This window comes from Manduca sexta, chromosome 26, assembly GCF_014839805.1.
Source record: "Manduca sexta isolate Smith_Timp_Sample1 chromosome 26, JHU_Msex_v1.0, whole genome shotgun sequence".
Classification (NCBI taxonomy): domain Eukaryota; kingdom Metazoa; phylum Arthropoda; class Insecta; order Lepidoptera; family Sphingidae; genus Manduca; species Manduca sexta.
In genome coordinates, this window is record NC_051140.1 from 12556046 (window position 1) to 12578202 (window position 22157).

Sequence of the window (22157 nt, forward strand, 5' to 3'; positions counted from 1 at the left end):
TATCATTAGTTATTTGGTTGGCTTCACGATATTATTTCTTTTGTTTTACTTTAAAATGCATGTTTTCGTTATGGACAATTTTTGAGCTACTTTTGCATATCTATACTTATAATAAATCTGTAGAGAGGTCAATTCTGTACATGAAATATATTTCCAAAATAACTGGGGGTGATTAGGGATCGATACTGATGCCAAAAATGCAATTAGTAAAATTTTTGTCTGTCTGTCTGTATAACCGTTATAGAAACAAAAACTACTCGACGGATTTTAACTTAACTTGGTACAATTATTTTTCATACTCCTGAGCTGGTTATAGTATACTTTTCATCACGCTACAATTAATAGGAGCATAGCAGTGATGGAAAATGTTGGGAAAACGGGAGAAGTTACTCCATTTTTAAGCTTCCTTCATTTCGTGTGCAACCTTAATGGTTAAAAGTTCCTTCGATTTCACCAGGATCCCATCATCAGACCCTGACCGGACAATCGGACCACCTGCATACCACCATAAATTAAAAAAACATCCCGACAAATTGAGCACCTTCTCCATTTTTGAAACCCGAAATCCACGCGGGCGAAGCTGCGGGCGGAAGCTAGTACACAATAAATACACATTTATAACAGAAACATGATTTTATTATTAATGTGTACCTAGTACCTACAAGGCAATAAGTATAAACTTAGTCTACTGTGCATCTAAAAAGGAATAAGTACAACGAACTTGAATATTAAAAACAATATGCGTCGTGTATCTTTACAATAATAATCCAATATTTTGATTTTTCTTTTTTCGGTTTATTTTTGAAGCTATATTTTAAAAATATTACTTACATAAAAATAAAAGCGTACTTTACTTTATGTATTTTAAATATTTCATTGTTACCATTACCTACCGAGGCTTAAGGGTCGATTGAAACTAAAAATCCTCTAAAGTGCTTCAACCTCTTCAACTAGCCTTTCATAACATTAAAACAAGTGAGTACAATAATTTGATAAAAATCCTAAAAAATCATAATTTATTTACGTTTACCATACCGTTTGTTAAATTGGTTAACGATACATTTATTTAGGAAATTAATATTTAATTGTCTTCTCACATTGTGACTGATCGTGATATTTACAGGCCATGAATTTATGTAGCTATATTGGTTTTAGTAACCAATGTTTGCTTTCACTGATATTAGGACTATTTAACAACATCGTCACTGTGTAGGCGACCGTGGTGGCAACGCGGCTTCTTCACAAGGTGAGTGGCGATCTTCTTCGGTGCTGAATTTGTATTCCCTTTCGGTTGAAGGATGTTCTTGGCCCGGTGGTGTGGCCCGACTCTCTCCACTAGTGCCGGTGGCCTCGAGTGCCGGCCCCGCCGGTCCAAACGGCATGCCTTCTGTTCCGTATGCAACATCACCCGTACCGACGTATTCCGATGGTTGGTATCCATAGCTGTTTAAACTGAAACATATGACCGCATTATGATTTTTACAATATAATATTCAGAAAGTACCTACAGTTCCTAAATTATTCTATTCTGTATATGTAAATTATTTTGAAAAGCTCTATTTTAATACAAACAAATAAAAACAGCGCACGGCTGTGCTTGTACTAAAATTTTATTAATTCAAAGATAATAAAGAATACTATTTTCTTGTCGGATATAACAACGTAATTTTTTGTAATTGGTAAAAATTTCAGTCATGGAAAAACTCATGATTCGGATTAAATTCGTGGAAATATATTCAATACAATAACATCATGGTCCATTAAGATCATTAAGAAAATCTTACGTGTTAAGTGTTGTAGCATCGAATTCTTGGTAATATTTACCTATTCGGCCAGTAAGAGATGTCCTCAATAGCATGATGAGCATAGGGAGCATATGCATGTTGGTAGTATGGCGAATGGTGTTGCGTCGACGTTTCATACTGAAGGGGGTAGAGCGGCGCCGGAGCCGACGTCGGGGCTGAGGTGCTGCTGGGGGGCGCAGGCGAGTATTCTAAGGGAGCTGGGTACGCGTGCGGAGGGGTGCGGTATGGCGCGGGAGAAGTGTTCGGCTGGGGAGAACTGCTGCCTTGCGCTGAACTCCAATATCCACTACTACTTGGCCATGTGTAACTGCCGCTGCCATTCGGCGCTGTTGTGGTGCGTTCCGTGTTGCTGTATGTAGCTTTAGAAAAATAATATATTTATAGCATAAAAATAAGTAGGTAAACTTCGAGCACATAGACGGATAAGTTACCATTCTACTCCGACGTATGAACCGAAACATACACAGCTACGTAATTAAATGTACAGTATGTGTAAAAATACTGCCAGCAAAAAAATGCCATGACGTGTTTGCACAGTTACTTTTAAGTCGTGCTCTTTAAGAATCAAATTTTGTGCTGGTGGTAGGATATATTTTATATCCACCTGGATAGCGACCACCGTACTCATGATGTTAAACCCTGCCATAGTGGCTCACATAAGTATGCCACGTTCCGGGATCAGCCTGTGTATATCAGGTTGCAAAATGCTGGCATAATTGTATCGACTGCCAAGGGGTAATCATCTCTCGTTAGTCGACATTCTATTGGATCCCATTCCACCTACAATCAGGTGCAGTGCGATCAAAAAATTACTTATGATAAAAACTTACAAGGCGGTGAAAGAGTGCGCGGACGTGATGGCGGCCGCGGCGGGTAGGGCGCTGGCCTTCGAGACGCTGTGTTACTGCCACCGTAGAAAGACTGAGATGTCACAAACCATCCTCCGACTGTAAAACAAACGGTTTCTCCGTTTAATATTGATTATGCGTTACCCAATTCAAATGATTGTGTACAAAGTATCGACTAATAGACTGTCGACCGAATGTTATGCAATGTGGATATAAGAATGTCTGTGTACATCGATTGCTAGTGGCCTTAAAAGCTTATAAACTTCAAACAAATTTCTATTATTATTCTATGAACTCATATACAAATAATATATAGTGTTAAAAAAATTAAAATAATATCAACAAAAAGCCTATTTTCAATAAACGAAACATATTAGGTATATACAGGCTGTTGACTAATGACGCGATATATTTACCCCTAACCCGAGACTAAGAACACATGAACACAACAAGGAGGAAAGAAGGTATCTTTACGATTAAATACTTAGAAGGATGGATAGGTTAATGATGAGATGATATTAAAAATTGCATCAAACATTCAAGTAAATCCAGCAACGTAATGTACTGTTGAAAAAAGAGGACATTAAAATGTATTTTTATGGCTCCAAACATTGCTATGTACGAAGATACAACGATGTCTTAACCAATTCACACACCGCGTTTGGCGATTGTCACTAATTAACGTATCAAAACGCTAGCTACAAAAACTTACACTGTGGATACTGGTGCGGCGAAGAACTTTGTTGAGGATAATGAGTCCCGACAAAATCCCGCTGGTAGTAGCCTTCGGGCCTCTCCTTCGCGTCGAGAAACGCTTTTGCGAATGGGTTGTATTTGATCTTCAATGACGTCACCTCTTCGTTTTGATAGGCAGTGACTGCGATAAACTGCGTCTCCGGGAACGGATACGTCATTATACGACGCAGATCCGTACCCACTTTCACTAGGTGCACCCGAGGCTCATATTTATGCAAACTATTTAGCATTATCTGCAACAAGTATGTCTGTTAGAAAATTCTATTTGCCAGAACTGTCTAAAACATCGTATCTGCTTATAAATCATCGTTTTAACTTCATAACGGGATGATAACATTAAGGCAACTATTTGCAAGTGCCCTATGGCTTGGGGGCATCGAAATAATTCCGTTACGACATCCCTTACCGGTTATAAGAGACACCTAATTGGGGCATAGTGAGAGCCACGAGGAAAACAATGGGATGGTGTTTGCTTGACTACAGCGACTCCGAGATGGACGACAAAGTCGGTCTCCCGATGTTGCAGACGCCGAAAGTGTCCTTCAGCGTATGGGAGCATCTTATCCCTCTCAATTAGAAAGGTGCCGCAATACGTTATAGCGCTAAGATGATTCCTCGCAGCTCTCAGTGCAACAATATACCCTGTGCCAATGTGCCTCATATAGGCCGATAAAGCGCACCGCGGGTTTTGGCTGTTATGCTGGTGTAAAGCATATATAATAGTAGCAAGTTGGTCCAACACTCGCTCGAATGATGCTATAATCCCGAGTGTCGACAATGGGCGGTAAGACCGGTGAAACCAACGTATCGGTTCCACTTACCCTCGTTGTGGTGGTCGCGATAACGCGTTTATACCCCGCGGGGAAAAAAGAAAAAAAAATATTTGCATGTAAAACAATTTATAGTTTGAGGTTAACGTTAGCCATTGATATAATGAATCATATACTAACACGTTTAAATTAACGCTACATTAATATGTGAAAGCAACACTGGGGGGCAAATAACTTGACTATGCATAAAATATGTGTAATGTAAACATAGCGCAGAGACAATAATTATTACAAATGATAGTGCGTACAGGCACCCGCTAAACAGATGGTAAGCTACAGATTTCACACCGAGACGTCAACATATGGATCTGGATGTATCAGATGTTTACTTTCGTATTCATTCGCACCACATTCAACCGTGAGAACTGGCTTCCATGAAGTAGCGGTAGCCCGAAATCATAACATTATAACACCTATGGAAGCTTTACGTCATAAAAAACTATACTCCGAATCCGAACCGTAAACTAATTACTAAGCATGGTCACGAACATAAACGAAGTCATTAATTAATTCCTTCTATCGAGATGCAACAAATTGGACTGTTTATACAAATAAATTGTTATTTTTCGCTAAATAAAAAGCTTCATATTAGGTTTATTAAAAAACTACAATAACAAAATAAATAAAAATTAACTTACTTGACCATTTCCATTAGTTTTATTAGTAAGTTTAACTTTAGCGAAAGATATTGGTTCTTTCATCCAATGAGCGCCGAAATTTGGACTTTCTGGGTGTATGTAGATAGCATTGGAAGGTGGCACTTCTGCTTTGCCGCCAGGTACCTAATAAATAAAATAAATGTTAATAGTAGAAAATTTTTACATATGATTATAAATAGGTATTAGACTCATGATTTATTAGATACTAGGTTTTGCTTGCGGCTTCGCCCGCGTGCGAAGCCTTGGCTACCACAAAGGTCCCTAAAATTTTGTAGCGATACACAACGCCACCTATAGGACGTCAATGCCATTTATTTAAAAATTGCGTGTTTTCCCTAAATAAACAGGATAAAAAGTAGGTATGTGTTAATCGACGACATGGTCTACCCGTGTACTAAATTTCATTCAAATCCGTTCAGCTGTTTCTGCGTTTACTTCTAACATGCAAACATCTAAGCATCGAAACAAGTTAACAAACATCCGTATTTATAATATTAGTAAGATGAAGTGGTAATCCTCATTCTTTGGCCTGATGATAGATACAAATGCATGGCACCTATTGATTCTAGAAACTAATGTGAAGAATCTACTGTAAACGGAGCGGATTCTATATTGACTTAGTTTAATGCATACAAACAGTTCCACCAACAAGTGTGGCAGGAAGGTCTGATAATGAGCTCGTTTATCGTTCATTTCTCTTTTACAACGAAAGATAATTATTAAAAGCTTCTGTCAGTAGAAGGTTACGAAGATGAGCTATTAGCTAAACGGAACCTTATCATCCAACCATTACCTACATAATGGCTAAATACCTTTTTGCAAGTAGAAACCCAGCATAAATGCTGAAACACGCGCTGAATTCTTTGAGGTAAATAAATTCGAGGTAACCGAAAAAACCGGGAAAAGTTATATAAGAAATTAACTCTATTAGACATAGTAAAGTATATTTTTGTGTTCATTATATGACACATTTTGTGTTATAATTTTTTAGTAAAGATAGTACTAATTAAAAATATACATACCCATTCACCATTAACATATTTCCATCGATGCGAATCGACTTGAACGAATTCGAGTAGGACAGTGTACATTGCAGTTGGATCTAATCCACTAGCAGTTACTTTTACGACTGGAAACATACGCCTAAAACAAAAATATTATTAACTCTAGAGCCTAAAGAACTCTACATAGTTTGTCTTTAATACTAACGGTCAATAAAGGTAGTGAAAGTTACAGATGTTGTGTGGTTATAATATAATTCAATTTCCCAACGTAAGTAAATGATGTCGAAGTATTTGATAGCCGATAATTCTTTGACTACCGTCCTACGACATTATGCTCGCCGATAACCTATTATGATGGTAGAGTCAATATTACATGTATAAAATTGAATTTACAGTTGCGTTTAAACGAAGTACCTATATCAAATTAGTTTTTTTCCAGTTTCCTTATACACATTCACGTCTTTTATACCCAAAGGGGTAGGCAGATGCGGGACCGATGCATTTTTTCAACGTCTTTATTCCATCCCATGATGTGATTGGGCGTGCCTATTTCCTTATATTAGGTTTTATTGAGTTAAAAGTATTTGAGATGGCATTAAAACAAAATATGAGACGCGAAGAAAATAATGCAAAAGTAACATATAAATTCTACTTTTAGGTTTAGTGTAAACTATTTCAATTTTTTTAACATTATTATTAAATTATTCCCACCAATATCAGAACTAATTTATGTATTTGATCATTTGCATATAATTACTTATAGAAAAGCCAGCATATTATGTTTATAAGCACTGAGGTAACAAGACGGTTCAGTACGCCAAAGATGGAGAACTGTCGTGGCTGATCGAGCACCGGGCGGTATCGTTTAGCTGCCTCACGTTAATGAGTAAGACCTACCGCGTTAATAGTTGAAAACCAGCCGACGGCCGGCGAACGGTTAGCACTGGCGAATGTGTCCGCATACGTATGTATATACTCCTATAATCATATCCTACTTTAACAATGAATCAAGCCACTAAATACCATTTTCAGAAAACATCCCAAACCTTTTTTCGATCTATTTCAAACCAATCAGACAAGGTTTTTTGACATGCTTACAAATGATTTATATTTATATAGTTCTTTATCAGAATCGGATTGAAGATAGATATAGGGATCGTTGTTTAATATTTGTAATTCAGCATGACATCATTGAAAGTTGCGATTGTAACACGAAATGGTAAATTACCATTCAATTAATGTTTGGTGCTTTCAATGTTAACTCATGATAATATACTTTAGCATTCAAACCTTTAAGATCTTAAGATCTCATAGTTGTTTATACTAGTCGCTATGAAATTACGTCATAATATATCGAAGTAGAACTACAAGCGATGTAATAGCGAATATCGAGACATGCATTTTATTTAACTCTCTGAGTAACGCGTATAATAAGACTAATTCTAACAACTCAGTCCTATGCTACTTCTATATTCGCCGCTGCAACTCTTTTATACAAGAATCATTGACGTATAAGATAAGAACCCATAGTAACACGCATTTATGTTATCGAGATACCAAGTACGGCAAGTCGCTGAAATCAGTTTTTCTTAATGAAATTAATCACATAGTATACATTATAGAAAGGAGGATCTGGAATTAATTCATGTTTACTGCTGTCATAGCACTATCTTAAAATCTAAGAGCTAATATTATAGGATCCTTTGATTTAATGTTTATCTGTGATGCGTTGTAACTGGCTTTTCTAATTGTAAACGTCTTTATACTTAAGGTTGAAATACCTCTTTAGTTCATTTTTTTGTCTCCGCCTTTCCTATGTAGGAAAGTGGACAGTTAATATTTCCAACTCCACCTGGAGTGAAGTTAAGCGGAAGGCGCAAGACAGACAAGAATGGCTTAACTTTGTGTCTACCCTTTGCCCCGCCGTGGGAACTTAGGACCAGAAGAAGAAGATTGCAGATCTTGGCTTATAAGAGTCGTAGACGTGGGTGTGAGGGCAGGAAAGTCTCCGCTCTCATAGGAAACAGAGGACCATTTGTAGAAGTTTTATACAATCTATTATTAATACAATCTATTTTTTATGCTTGTATATTTTAAAATTAGCTTTAATTTTGATTATAATCTGTTTTGCATGTTAATTTTAATAAAATAAAAATGAACTAGTGGTATTGTAAATAGCCCCAAGTAGTACGAGCACGTTAAGAAGGGATAACCATTTTTAAATACCCATAGATACAATGAAAAGGGTTTCAATACGCAAAAAAATACAGTAGCAGAATATTTGACAATTATGAATACAGCTTTACGAAATTTAAATAATATAGCAACAAAAAAATATATGCAGTTAGACTCAAAACCGTGAAATTCTATCTTGTATGACATTAAATTAAATCATATTGAAATTAGTCAATCTTTCCAAATTTTTTATTACTGTACTGTTCCTCAAACATTCTAAATAATCCAACAATCGATACGTAGAGGTTAATTATTTATTTTATTTCTTCAATATTATAAATCCTCTACACCTTCAATAGATTATTTTGAAATTGAAACTAGCAGGTATTAGTGCAGTAAGATCATTAAATTATAACGAAAAAGGGTCGTCCAAATGTAATCCAATAATATTAAAATATTATGTTTGTAATAATATGTTTATCTTGCTACTCAAGTTCCAAAAACCAATAAAATGGGCAGATCGATGTTTGACAAAAATAATAATTGACTTAACATAATATATTTTAAATAGCTTCCTAAATAATTAAATAAAACCAGCGAAATGTACAATCTAATAACCTGAATAGGTGCACTTTAACTACAGTTCATTTTAATAAAATTTTTGATATACTTTGTAAATATTTCCTGATAATGTATTGTATTACATACAACCGGACTGAATGATTATCACATTTTAATACTTAAAATCGACTAAAGTTCAAACTCGCCATAAAACACTGCTCACTTGAATAAAATGTTCGATGTAATATGAAGAGTACTTAATTAGTGAATGACTAATGAGTCATACACACGCTTGCTTATTATACTTTTAGTATTTATATTGATTGCGCAGGTAATGCATATCTGTATTTTGTATTTATACTCAGTTTATAGTTTGTATAAAGTACATACATTGTACGAAAGATTAAATCCATATTTAATGCCGTATTATATCATCATGAAAGTACATTATTTCGTTATAGTATTAAATTGAATATTACACTTAAATTGTACAACTATTCATGTAATTATTTGTTTAGCAACGGCAAATGGTAGAGTTACCTATCTTTATAATTTATATACCTGGACAATGCGAATATTTGTTCAAAACCGAAATGCTTCTTTATATAATATAATTGTATTTTATTGTAATAGAGGGAGACAACGCTCAAATGATTAGCCACTACGGTATCTAATTTATTGCGACGAACTAATTTGCCAACTTACACGTGATGGTTTGATGATTGAATTCGCTATCCTGATCCTGCTAGAACAAAAATTTTATCTCCTAACAACACTATTGATTAAATATTTACCTGTAACACATATTTAATCATATAACAAACATTACCTATCAGCTAAACATTTCCTATGTATTTTATTTGTTCTTTAAATATAGCTAAACAACCCTATTTGATGCAAATGTATTTTCCTGATATATCACCTTCCATTTTTTGTGACGATCATCTCGTTGGTGAGGGTCTGAAAGCGCACCCACAGCTCTCGGTCGTCCAAAGCGACGGTGACTTCACGCTCGCGGCCGCTGCGCGAGCCCCCGCCTCCAACGGTCGGCTCCACCGCGCTCAGGATGTGCGACGCAGCCATTCTGGATTGAACAATGTCAATGTTAATAAATATTAAAGTTACGTAAACAACTGAAGGAATAGGCACATGCGTAAATAATGCACGCGCACACACTTTTCATTAAACTTATTCCGCCGCATAATTTAATAGGGCTTATCGAAATATTATACAACAAAATAAAGGTAAAAAGCCTGTTGATACTGTTAATTGCTTCATAACATTTATTTTATATCATTATCATTGGAGTAGCAGTTAATGACTGCGTTTTGTTTTTCTTTTGTTATTTCAAAGTTATATTTAAATACGTAAAATTTATTTTTAGAGTAATGTAATTCTTTAAAAACGTACGCTCAGTTTGCATTATTTACTGTACGTAGATTGTCAGTTAGTGCAAAATAAATTGAAAATCTAAGCTTTTGCAGAACTTTCATATTTGTACACTTATTACATGACGGGGTATGCTAAAGTAAATTATTCATAATATTTCCAATGCCAATTCGAGGCGATTGAGTACTTCATAATATTCAATCAGTAAAGGAGACGTAAAAAGGTAACAACTCTAACAAATCTTATTTAATATCATTATAATGCTTATAATTTACGTCTTATTTATATTTTATTATTAAGATGCTTATACATTTGTTATAAATGAAATTACTTAGATGGTCTGGAAAATGAAAAGGTTTGTTGGAAATAGTACTATTGAAAATTATTTCACGCAATTGAAGTGGCGGCAGAAAGTCATTTTATTTTAAATATTTAATAATAATTACTGGATATATCTCATTATTAAGAACTAGTTAAAATTAAGTGACGATATATAATTATTTTTCCCTTTTACACGAAAATAACCTGTATGTCAATGCACATTTTCTTGTATTTATAAATTGATTACACCTAATATGTTAAGTTAAATAAGATCCTTCCTTTGCACGAACTTTCTTTTAGAATAAAGGAAAGAGTCTAAAAAGGGACTCTAAATACATTTTTTTTAACTAACTCGCAAACAATGCATATCCTAAACTGATAGCTCTAACAGCGTAAATTTGCGCAAGAATTGCTCACATAACGAAGACCACGCATCCAAAAATATATTTTGGAAATTCGTCCCTCTAATGTCGTCCCTAAAATGATATTGTCATTATTTTAAAAGTTTTATTGCAAATATATTAAATACTACTAAGAAATAATACTAGATTTATAGCAAGAATATTAAGGCGTTGACTTTTATTGAGAGTAAGAAGGGCCTTCTAGCAAAGAAGTATAAAGAGCAGCTTACATCAATAAAATGTAAAAATAAAATGTTGATATTGTAAGGTCTTGTCTCAAAATTTCGTGTTTAGACGATTGCCTAAACATAGTCAAGTCAGTCTATGTTGTATGTATTAAGACATTTCTACGTATATTGCCGTCACACTACAATCTTTTTAAATCCCGGTCTTACTTGCCAGATACTAAGCACCAAAATTCTTCATAGTGACAAAACTTTTTTATGTCCTTCATCTATCAACGGAAACATAGTAGATTAATAATATGCTATATAATCATTTAGATGTATACCGGAAGCATCGTGTGAAATATCACAGCCTTAGTTTGGCTTGTGAAAATGTATATCAATACGGATGTGGAATAATAATTTATGATAGACAAGAGTTGTATGGTCAAAGATTATGTTGTATTTCCTAACGAAAAGATCCCGGAAAAGGGATTAAAATATATCAAATTGGGTAAATTTTGCTCTATCTATTAAAAAAAACTTTGATTTTGATCAACTGATAAATGTCATTTAAATCGATTATAAATCCAGTTCCACATTTAATTACATCGGAACCCAAAAGACCGGCTGCCAGACTTCAAGACACTGTTAACTCATTCTGCGTAGATCGGATCACCAACAGCTAAAATTTAAAAAGTTGTATAATTGTAAAATGTAGGTAGATATTGTAACTTTGACTTTGCCGATGAACAACACCTCAGTCCCCTCCGTGAACATGAATGGCGAAAAGTCTTCGAAACGTCAGGAGAAAAATATTAAAACTGCGATAAAATCCGAAAATTAGTTTAATTTTAATGACTAACATTCGCCTAAACATAAGAGGCCACTAAATATATGCATTATATAGGTTCTTGATGGAATTAAATAATAATGAAGAAAGGATTTGATAAATAAAAATCAGACAAATGGATGTTGTACTCGTGCGCAGAGGGTTCCGTACAAATTTGTAGATAAGGTATCTACTATCTAAGTATATTTATATGAAAGTTCGAACTTGACAAACTTTTCTTTGCCTTTCGTATCCTACACACGGGTATTGCATCAACCGCAAATAACAAATCTGTAACCGTAAATTCGCATTTTTTGTTATCAAAGTACATATTTACGGCTTATACATTTTCTCTTTTCATGTACTGTAAGACATTGCTTTTTGACAAATTTCGAGATTTAAGGCTAACGGGAAATACTCTAAAGGCTTTGATTGTATTAATTTACAAGTTTGATTTTTTCACAAGTGAAAAAGACCGTTGAACTGATTATTTTATATAAATTTCATTCTGACACCTCAACGTACAGACAATAGACGGACGAGTAACAAAGTGATTATTTAAGGGTTCCTTTTGAGGTACGGAACTCTAAAAAGTACTCCGAAAGCCTGACGCACGTAATCGTAACGTAATAAGAGCAACAATAAACAGACAATTGTTGGGTGAACTGCGGTACTATGGGTAAGCAAATATTTCGCAAAAACTATGATTTCAATACACAATTTTATTACGTTAATCATTCCTTCTTCTTGTGTCGATTCCCTAACGTTGAAAGACGTGAGCCATTAAGGAAATAACTTTTCGCGCACGTTATTGTGCCATCTACTTCGGCTCTTGGCGATAAGTACAGCATCAGGGACTTATATGTTGAGCGTGGTGCAGATCTGATCAATCTAGCGCATTAGGTTCCAGTCTCTCGGTCTCCTCTCATCCATTTTCCCGATGAATATTAATTTCTGGAAACTAACACCAGATCTATGGGTGATGTGACCGAAGAACTCAAAGATTCTCCTCAGTCATAAGAGAGCCTTGGTTTTGTATCAAGCTTGAGTTCTTCAAATAAAGATTAATTGGATTTAAACGTAGTCCACAGAATTGGGAGTATCTTCTTGCGCATTTTAAAGGCGTCGATACGTTGGCTAGTAATGTATAGCCTGGGTAGGAAAATAAAGAAGAATAAATTATTGACGAGACGCTAATAATTAAAAGCACATATATGATCCTTATTAGATGCTAGATAGCTAGATATATTTATATATATAATCATAAATATTGTAATGTTTACAGAAGCGCATGTGTTACAGAACGATTTATCCTAATAATCGAATCTATGGAAATACTAATTATTTCTCAAAACAAACTCTATCGTAAAATTTCAACAGATTAAAATGGTAACAATATAATTATTGATAATATTAACAACAATAAAAATGATTGATATATGAAGCTATATGAATTGAAGGGTTTTTGAAAGACAATTACGGTACGCCTGTGTGGAATTTTTCTGCCAGTAATATGGACACAATAGTACCCATAACTTGGAAAAGGTTAGCCCGCGAAGCGACGGTCAAAAGTACATTAATAAAGTTCAACATAAATAAAAATCATCATCATTAATTATTTATACAAGATTGGTTTATACCACACACGATACGAAACAAATTACCGAATATAAATAATTATGTAAATTACACCGAACTATCCTCTGTAATTTCTATTAAACAAGACTTTAACGACATTTCCATCTATAAAATGTTTTATTTATATACAGGCATTTGTTCTTTTATTAAATTCTAGTTTGTGCTCACGGCATCGCCAATAGGAATTGTGTTTCGGTGATAAAAGTATAACGTCAACTTACATAATATAACTTAACGCTTGATCCCTATATATTAGTCCAGAACTAGTTCTATTTGCATACAAAATTGTACGCAAACCTATTCAACAGTTTATGTATACAAATATTATCACAAACTTGAAAACCTAAACCTTTGTTTTAAATCTACACTGCTTTTTTAGTTTGTGCCGAAATAAAAACCAGCAATAAACATGACGGATTAAAAATCCAGTTATAGAACCTGTTAATAATCAAATAAATAATAAAATATCATATACGTATATTTGGATAACATGATTTATAGTACACAATTAAGTCGTCGAAATACTTGTCGAGTTCCCTATTACGTGTAAATAGAATCTGAGTAGGCTAATTCTATTTTAAATAACAAAATTCATACCAATTTTCATAACTTAAATGCGTAGTTATTCTAGACTATTACGAAACGTATGTACTTTACGAACGAAGAGAATCACGAAATCCAATGGTATAGCAAATAAGCCGGATATTTTATTGTAAGTTGGGCTCGGACACGATCTTCTCGTTCACTGTTTATTGTACCCATTATCGCCGGCTACGTTGGTTCAACGTCCCAACACTCTTTCTGACACGGTACATTTTTGTCAATTGGACATTTTATTTTGTGTTCATATTTATATATTTCGTGTTACTTAGCTTAACTACAAATTAGTTTAATGTAATAAACATATATTATCCGAATACATTATTTATAAAGTTAACACATTATGTACGTCATACAAGTAACTTATATATTTTACTGTTTTTTTCTCGCGACAACGCCTACGTGAAATGCCTTTCCCACTCTTAAAACATACCAGCGTCGTCTATTTAAAAACTATTATCTTTAACTACCGGGACAAAAAGTAAACTATGCGTTAATTCAGGATATGATCTACCTGTGTGACTAATTATATCCAAATCCGTTTGTTTCAGCGATTAATTCTAACAAACCTATAAACATCCAGATATTTTCATAAACGTTCGCATTTATAATTTTCATAAGAACTAAAATTATGAACATGATTATAATAAGATGCACACCTGTAGAGACGAGTTGTGTTACTGTCGACGATTAGGTATTTACGAGACTAGGCGATAACTCACAATAGTTTGACTCTTGAATTCACTTAATATTAATACACGTTCACTTTAAGTCTTAATAAGTATTACTCGCAGATCGTAAATGACAAGTAATTGAGACTATGTTGTCTCAAATTTGTTTAAGATTAGTCTGAAAAGTGAACCATAACATCAAAATGTTTGTTTTAGTCCTGCTAGACAGTTTGAATCTCAGTTCTGGCAAAATTTGCCCGAGACTGGAATCTAAATCCTCCAAATTTAAACAGGCGATGGTCGTAAAAACTAAGCTACAAGAATTCTACATGATTGAAAAAATTACTAGAAGCATCATTATATTAGGATAAGATATGGACAAGAACACGATGGTCTACAAATTAATAAGTTATGTATGTGTATATAGGAAAAAGGTTTTTACTTAATGTCCTTAATATCTTAATCCGCTTGTTTAACAAATGAAATGGAAATTGCTCTATTTGTTTAATACCTGTTTTGTACACATATTTTTTCCTGTGATTTTTCACGTTTTTGTATATTATAACCATCATATTATATTGGTACTGGTCTCTACAATATACTATAAGACAGGCACAGAATTTTTTTTATATTTTTCTACCTTAATAATGTTATACTTGTATTTCGTTTATGGTTGTTAAGTTAGGAGATGTAGTTAAGTTAACTCAGTCTCAAATGTGAATCCTTCTTAATACGATTTAAGAACGTTATCAATACCGGGGTATGATGTGAAGACGCCTCTTCCTTCCCTCGAAGAAGTAGTATACTACGCTGTCAGTTTGTGGCCTATTGACGACTGCAATATTGTTTCAATATTGTTTAATCGTTGACATAAAATGATATACCTTAAAATTATTTTTGCAACTTTAACGTCATGTAGACAAACAGAATTTCTCATATACTTAACGAAATATTAAGGAAATCTGTATTGTGCGCCATATTTAAAAAATATTCAACTTACAAGTTTTTATCGCGCTACTATTTTGTGACACAGCAATTGTTAGTATTTATTTGGCAAATTTTAAATCATTTTTATGTATAAGTTTTACACATCTTATCTGTGCACAATATTTTAGTGAGACATCATATTATAATTGATATATAATAAACACAATTTTAATAACCTGCGGTTAACATTATCCGGAACAGATCGCAGTTATTCATTTTAAAATAGAAATGGCTAAGAGATATGAATGTAGTAGAATTAGACTAACAAACTAAAAATAAACGGCTACGATTTGAAATATACCATGGAGTTCTAATAATTGCGTAGTTGTAATAAAAAAGTACAAATAATAAAATAAGCACTACATTTAATATTATATTGTTTACTTAGAAATGCGGAATCACGACAGCGGTATCAAAAATTGTCTTTTAAGTGGCTTAGTATGTTAAAAGTTGAGCCTGTACGTAACAAAGAGAGTAACTAAATAAAATAAATTGGTTAAAAATGTTGGTGATCCTTTCGTAGTAAAAGACTTCAACGCGTCTATCTCATATGTGGGGAACAAACTTTGCACCCCTTTTCAAGAAAATTACCCGGACGTAGAAGAATGAAATTAAGTACAATTTAAGTTAATATGGAAAAGGACTGCAAAAAGCTAATATCTTTGTATAATGGACATTATAAATACATTAAATTAATAAAAAAAAATATACCTATTACTACCCCTATGACACATGTGTGTACACTTTTACTTATGATTAATGTATTACATATGTACCTAATATATACTTCAAGAGAAAACATACCCCTTTTAAGCACATTGCGCTCACGGAGATGTGTGAAATTTTACTTGATTAAAGTTCATGTAGAAAAAGAAAGCAGAAAAATAGAATTAATGTATAATATATGTTACAAATATACTAAATTCGACGGTAGAATTTCGGCGACTGGACGATCACTATTTTATTTGATTAAAAACACATAATTTTTAAGTAGCATGTAGTTATATTTGTATTTTGTGTATAAATTTGTTTTAACGTTATGAATTGATCAATTAGTAAGGAAAGTTACAATTTATTTATCTTTATTATATTTTGATTGCGTGACATCTGCAACGTGTACCTTTTTTTATTAATAATAAATTTACAAATAAGTAACTAAAATCAATTTACGTTACTGTTACTTTTTTAATAACAATAGTTACTTGATCATACATATGATAACTCTCTGTTATTTTGAAGAATTGCCTTTTAAGTTCATAATAATGACAGAATTAAAATAAAAAATCTTATTACTAACAAATATTAATAATAATTTGTATGCTTTAAGATAAAGCGTCAAATAATATTAAAAGATAATCCTATTCCCGGGCCTGCGTACAAGCGAGATGGCAAAATAACTTTACTATTCGCCCGCTTTCTGCACATCTTCGATTTTCTTTTGTTATTTGCCCTTAATTATATATTTAAGCTGATTTATAAAAACTAAAATAAAAATATACACTTTTCTAACCTCGTTGTTTAAAAGATTAACAATCATTTTCAAAATAAATACAATATATGTAACTGTAAAGCAATACATTGCGGTAAACAACGTATTTTTGAATTATATTCTATCAGATAGAGTTTATCCGTTTAACATAAAGCCATCCCGCCGTCATTTCCCGTGTAGTATACTATTAATATGTGTGAATACACCTATTTACCTAAAAAATATTGTTTGAATATATTAAACTTTTAACACCGGAAGCATGAAGGCAAAGGTAGAGTTTTGCATTTGTAACTACTCGTCAAACTAAATGTTATATGGCTGTATTTTAAATATAAGAACTAACAATTGAAGTACTTAAACTTTGGCTATTATTACCCAATATATTTATAGGATAACTTTATTTTAAATATTATACGATGGTTAGATCCTGGCTGGTGAATATTCATTGAACGCAAAGTAAATTGTAATAAACAGACGACTGTTAATATGTCGACTAATCAATTTAGTAACTTAGAGATCATTTGATGGATTCGTTCAGTAATGCCACCCGTTCGTTAAAATTACGCTTATTAAATAAAGAAATAATAATGTAGCGATACATTTTAGTACTGAGTGTCTCGGTGGCGTAATTGTATTGCGTGCGCGGTACGACACGACTCTGAGGTCCCAGGACGGACCAAGTGATACTGGGTTTGACTCAGTACCAGCCCAGTACGTATATACATTCATTTGGGGCTAATGGTATGTTTACATCTAAAGGAAAATGTTTCATATTAATATTGTAGTTTATAATGTATAGATACATTCGGCCCGTATCCGGTTATACTTTCGTAAGTTTCGATCGAGTTCTTTGACGGCAATATTTTTAAATACTTCCTTTTTTAATATTATCATAACTTCAAAGAAAAATAGTATAATTCTTTTTTTTATAATTGTTTACATACATCTATTCTGTATCCCTTATAAAGGTAAGCAAATGTGCAAAAATATACAAACAAGAGACGGAATAATATTACATACTGATTTTGTTGTGCAAATAGTATTATAACAAAAAATCCTTAATGAAGTGATTCCAACTTGGGTACCAATTAAACCTAAGTCGAGATGTAAAACAGAATATATTTTATTGCTGAAAGCATAGCCTGAAATAAGTACTCATTATGCATTTTCTATTCTTTTATCGTTTCATTAGATCGTTGGGACGACAAAAACTTCAAAAATGACTGAATTAGTAAATACACAAAATGTATTCTTATTTACGTAAGATATCTATTTGCATTATCTTACGGTCTAAATATGTTATATTAACACGCTCATCTACCACGTATTTACTGTAATATCGTAGATTAGGAACACGAATCAATTTATACCTAACACAATATCAAAACTAGTTTGAAAATTACAAAAAAAAATAACTTTTTTAATTTTGAAATCTATCAACATTCTAGAATAAAAATTGAAAGAAGCGGAAATTTTTTTTATTAACATAGTTTCAACATCAAAATGTAAATTCACATTAATCGGGATATCATGTATCCGTAAACATGCGCCAAAGTGCTTCACCCATTTATTATACTGGACTTCAAATGTTCTCTGAATAAGTTCGTATTATGTTTTACGTTACATAGTTAAACAAAATATGCTGTTTATTCTTTAGAGAATTGTTTTTCAAAAATTTATATGATTTATGGATCATGTTTGCGAATAAAGACGGCACGCCGGTGCTTTATTGAATCCCCTGCCATGAACTCTCGTCTATAGTTCAGTGCTCGTAATTTGGTTTTATGTCCAGCTCGGAGAAACTATGAAGGTGCCTATCGTATTCGTACAACATTTAAGTATTAAATAACAAGAAAGCAAGCAACATGTATGTATAAAGGTCCAGTAATTACAGCGCTAGCCCACTCGTCTGCAGCGTCATTATTCATCGTTTTACGACTGCATGAGGTATAAATATTAAACTTAAGTCGTATAGATGAATTGCTAACATTTCCTTTTTAATGGCGAGGTTAAATATGATGTGCGAGTGATGGCCTCAGTTTTGGATCTTACTCTGTATCGAGGGACGTTCAATACAAAATATTTAATGCGAGGGGAACAATGTGAGTAATTCATTACGGCCCTTTAATTACGTGCAATAACATTTTTTATCAAACGCTACATGGCACCAACGTCAATCTCGGGCGACGCATCAATCGCTTTGGAATGTCGATAAATCGCTTTGCAGTGCCGGCGTTTTACTGATCTCTATAAAATATCAAAGATAACAACGAGTGGCTCTGAGAGCTATTTCGAAAGGAACCTCGGCGCAGTGATTGGAGGTTTATGGCAATCGCTTCGATAAATAGAAGCATTATGTGTGCGGCATCGCGTCAGAGACGCAATTGTCCGGGACAGAAGAGGTGGCGCGGCGCTGCGCGGTGCGGGGCGTCGCGTCATCCGCGCACAACAGCACCGATGTGAGCACCGAGCCGGGAGGTGCTAATTATCAAATGCAAGACCGACCAAACCGATATTGAAACCATTGAAACAATACGGCTCGTGTTTTCTTTTCCAATTTCAAAGTTTGCGGAATGGCTGCGTAACGAAGGCCGAGAAGGCTGTGCAAATGGAACGATGCCGAAAACTCAAGTATTTTAATGGTCTTGCGTCATCGACGTTTCAAACTTGAATTTTCATTATCACTTGGCATGTATACAACCACCAGCCTTGATATGTTAATCAAACAATAGACTAAAATCAAATAACCGCAACACATGATCAATAAGATTTGACCTTAAATACCTACAAATAAAAATATATTTTTCTACTATTGGTCAATTGTTTACACAATGTTCGATTGGCTAAAATTGCCTTGAATAGGTATTAATAACAATCTGTGTCGGCATCACCTTGTATGTATGGGTATTTTCTCTAACAATAGAATCCGAATACTTCAGTGCAACTCTTATGTGTAAGAGTTAATAACACGAGTCAAGAATGTAAGCTATACGAACGCGTCATTAAAAGACACATGGTTATCGGCCATGTCAACAGAAAATATGCAAAATACTCACATATCACTAAAAGTAATAAAATTAGAAATATTGATACGATAAATTATATTTAATGGTTTTTTGATGGTCTTCTTTTCTGTGCTTTGAAACTACAATGTTTATAATACCAATAAAATTTATTTGTTTTAGATACCAACGTCCACTGCCTAAACAGGAAGGTTTATAGCGATTTCCCCGTGTAATAACATAGGCGCATTTATTTACTATCAATACAAGTAGCCCAGCTACATGTGAAGTTTACACGTGTAAATATATAAAATGTTCTAATAATGATAATTGCAGCAAAACCATTTTGACGTGATAATAAAATGTATGTATGGTTTCAATTAGTCTCCACGATACACGCCATCAAATTGGTGTCGATTTTATTTTCTTTAATACGCGTTCAGTGTAAATATTCAAATTCGGAAGCTGATAACCACAATCAAACTTTTTTGAAGCTACATTTCAATTAAATTTTATTTCTCAATTCTGTGGTTGTCATAAAACTTTAAAGTTTGACGAGTAAAGCCCATTGAGGAACTCCGAATTGATATTAATTCAAATAACTCGGGTTAAAAAGTCAGGGTTTTATGTGTGCTGTAAAAATTTATTGTAGGGCTTTGTGGCGAGCCGGACGCGCCGATAGGCGTTGAGCCGATGACGGAACCGGCGCGGCGTGGACACCGTCGGTCGTGCCCGTGCGCCGCGCCACCGCAGCACCGACGCCCGGGGCCTCTGTACTCCTCAACCTCGAGCTTTATGCTTTGTGCAAAATGCCGCATGCGCTTTTTGTGTTTATATAATTATTGCGCGTGCGTATAATGCATACCCGTCTATAGTTATAGACCCTGATAATAATTTTGTTATTAGATTATCTATATGTACTTTAAATAGTATGAATTTTAAGATAATAATATTTCCTTGAAACTGAAAAGATATTTTGATATGATTTCAATAAAAATGTATGAAAGTTCACTTGATAATTATCACCTACTTTTTGGAGGACAGAATCCGTTATGAAATTAGCTTTAAATAAAATGATAGTTCCTAGATATAATTACAGGCAAATTCAATTGATACCTAACAATATATTTGCGGATAATACCTACTGACTTGTTTTACAGGATTATCGCTATAATCATACAACTTTTATGTGCTCAATGAAGTAATTAGAATAATAATGCTTTACTTTGTAATATTGATACAGAGTTGGTTTATTGTACAAATCAGTTACCAACAATTACGTCAACATTTAAATTTATTGTCTTTTTACGAGCATATTTATAGATATTATTCTTAGAATATCTATATACATCCATTATTATTTCTAAGTGCTTATTACAATCTAATGAATATTGAGGAGGTCTTTATTCTATTTAAATAAATAAGTTAGACAGGTTATACATAATATTATACATAATATTTAGGTTTTATGATATATACATATTTCAAGACGAAGTTTTTTTTTATAAATAAGCAACAATTTTCGACGATAATTCTTTAAATTTTAACTTACCTATTTTCGCTGGTTATTTTGTCCTCAATTTCGGCGACTTATTTAAAAACACATTCAAAATGTAATAATTATTTTAACAACACCTTTCTTCACAACACGAACACTAACGAATTTGTAGAAATCCTATTGAACATTTTCAATGTTAATTGTTGAAAGTATTTAAGTGGCCAAATTAGATTCACCTATTTGTCACATATCACAAATCAGTGGTTGCGTGCCAACTCCGTGAGCAACTACCGCAAACTCGACCACACTACTCTTCATTAACGTTCGTACAAAACAACGTAGACACCACCCACGGTACGCTCTGACTGATATTCAATCATATATATGAGCTATAGAATATAATTTTCAACAAAATTATTTTCAACTTCTTCAATGAAAAAAAATACGATTTTGAACCATAAAGCTTTCAGAGTAGAGTCGATTATGCTCTTTTGAGATGTAACGAAGTAAACTATACGAGACTCCGC

General features: G+C 33.5%; 1 protein-coding gene across 1 annotated transcript; it reads right to left on the bottom strand.

The window, feature by feature from the left end:
- Positions 1-626: 626 nt before the first annotated feature.
- Positions 627-21951, bottom strand: LOC115444673 (T-related protein). The gene is made up of 8 exons (XM_030170540.2): positions 21685-21951; positions 9561-9722; positions 5921-6041; positions 4878-5021; positions 3366-3642; positions 2636-2752; positions 1825-2164; positions 627-1452 (listed from the first exon to the last, which is right to left on the bottom strand). The coding sequence occupies exons 2-8, from the start codon at positions 9719-9721 to the stop codon at positions 1203-1205; spliced, it is 1410 nt and encodes a 469-aa protein (XP_030026400.1). The 5' UTR covers position 9722; positions 21685-21951; the 3' UTR covers positions 627-1202.
- Between the last annotated feature and the right edge of the window lie 206 nt (positions 21952-22157).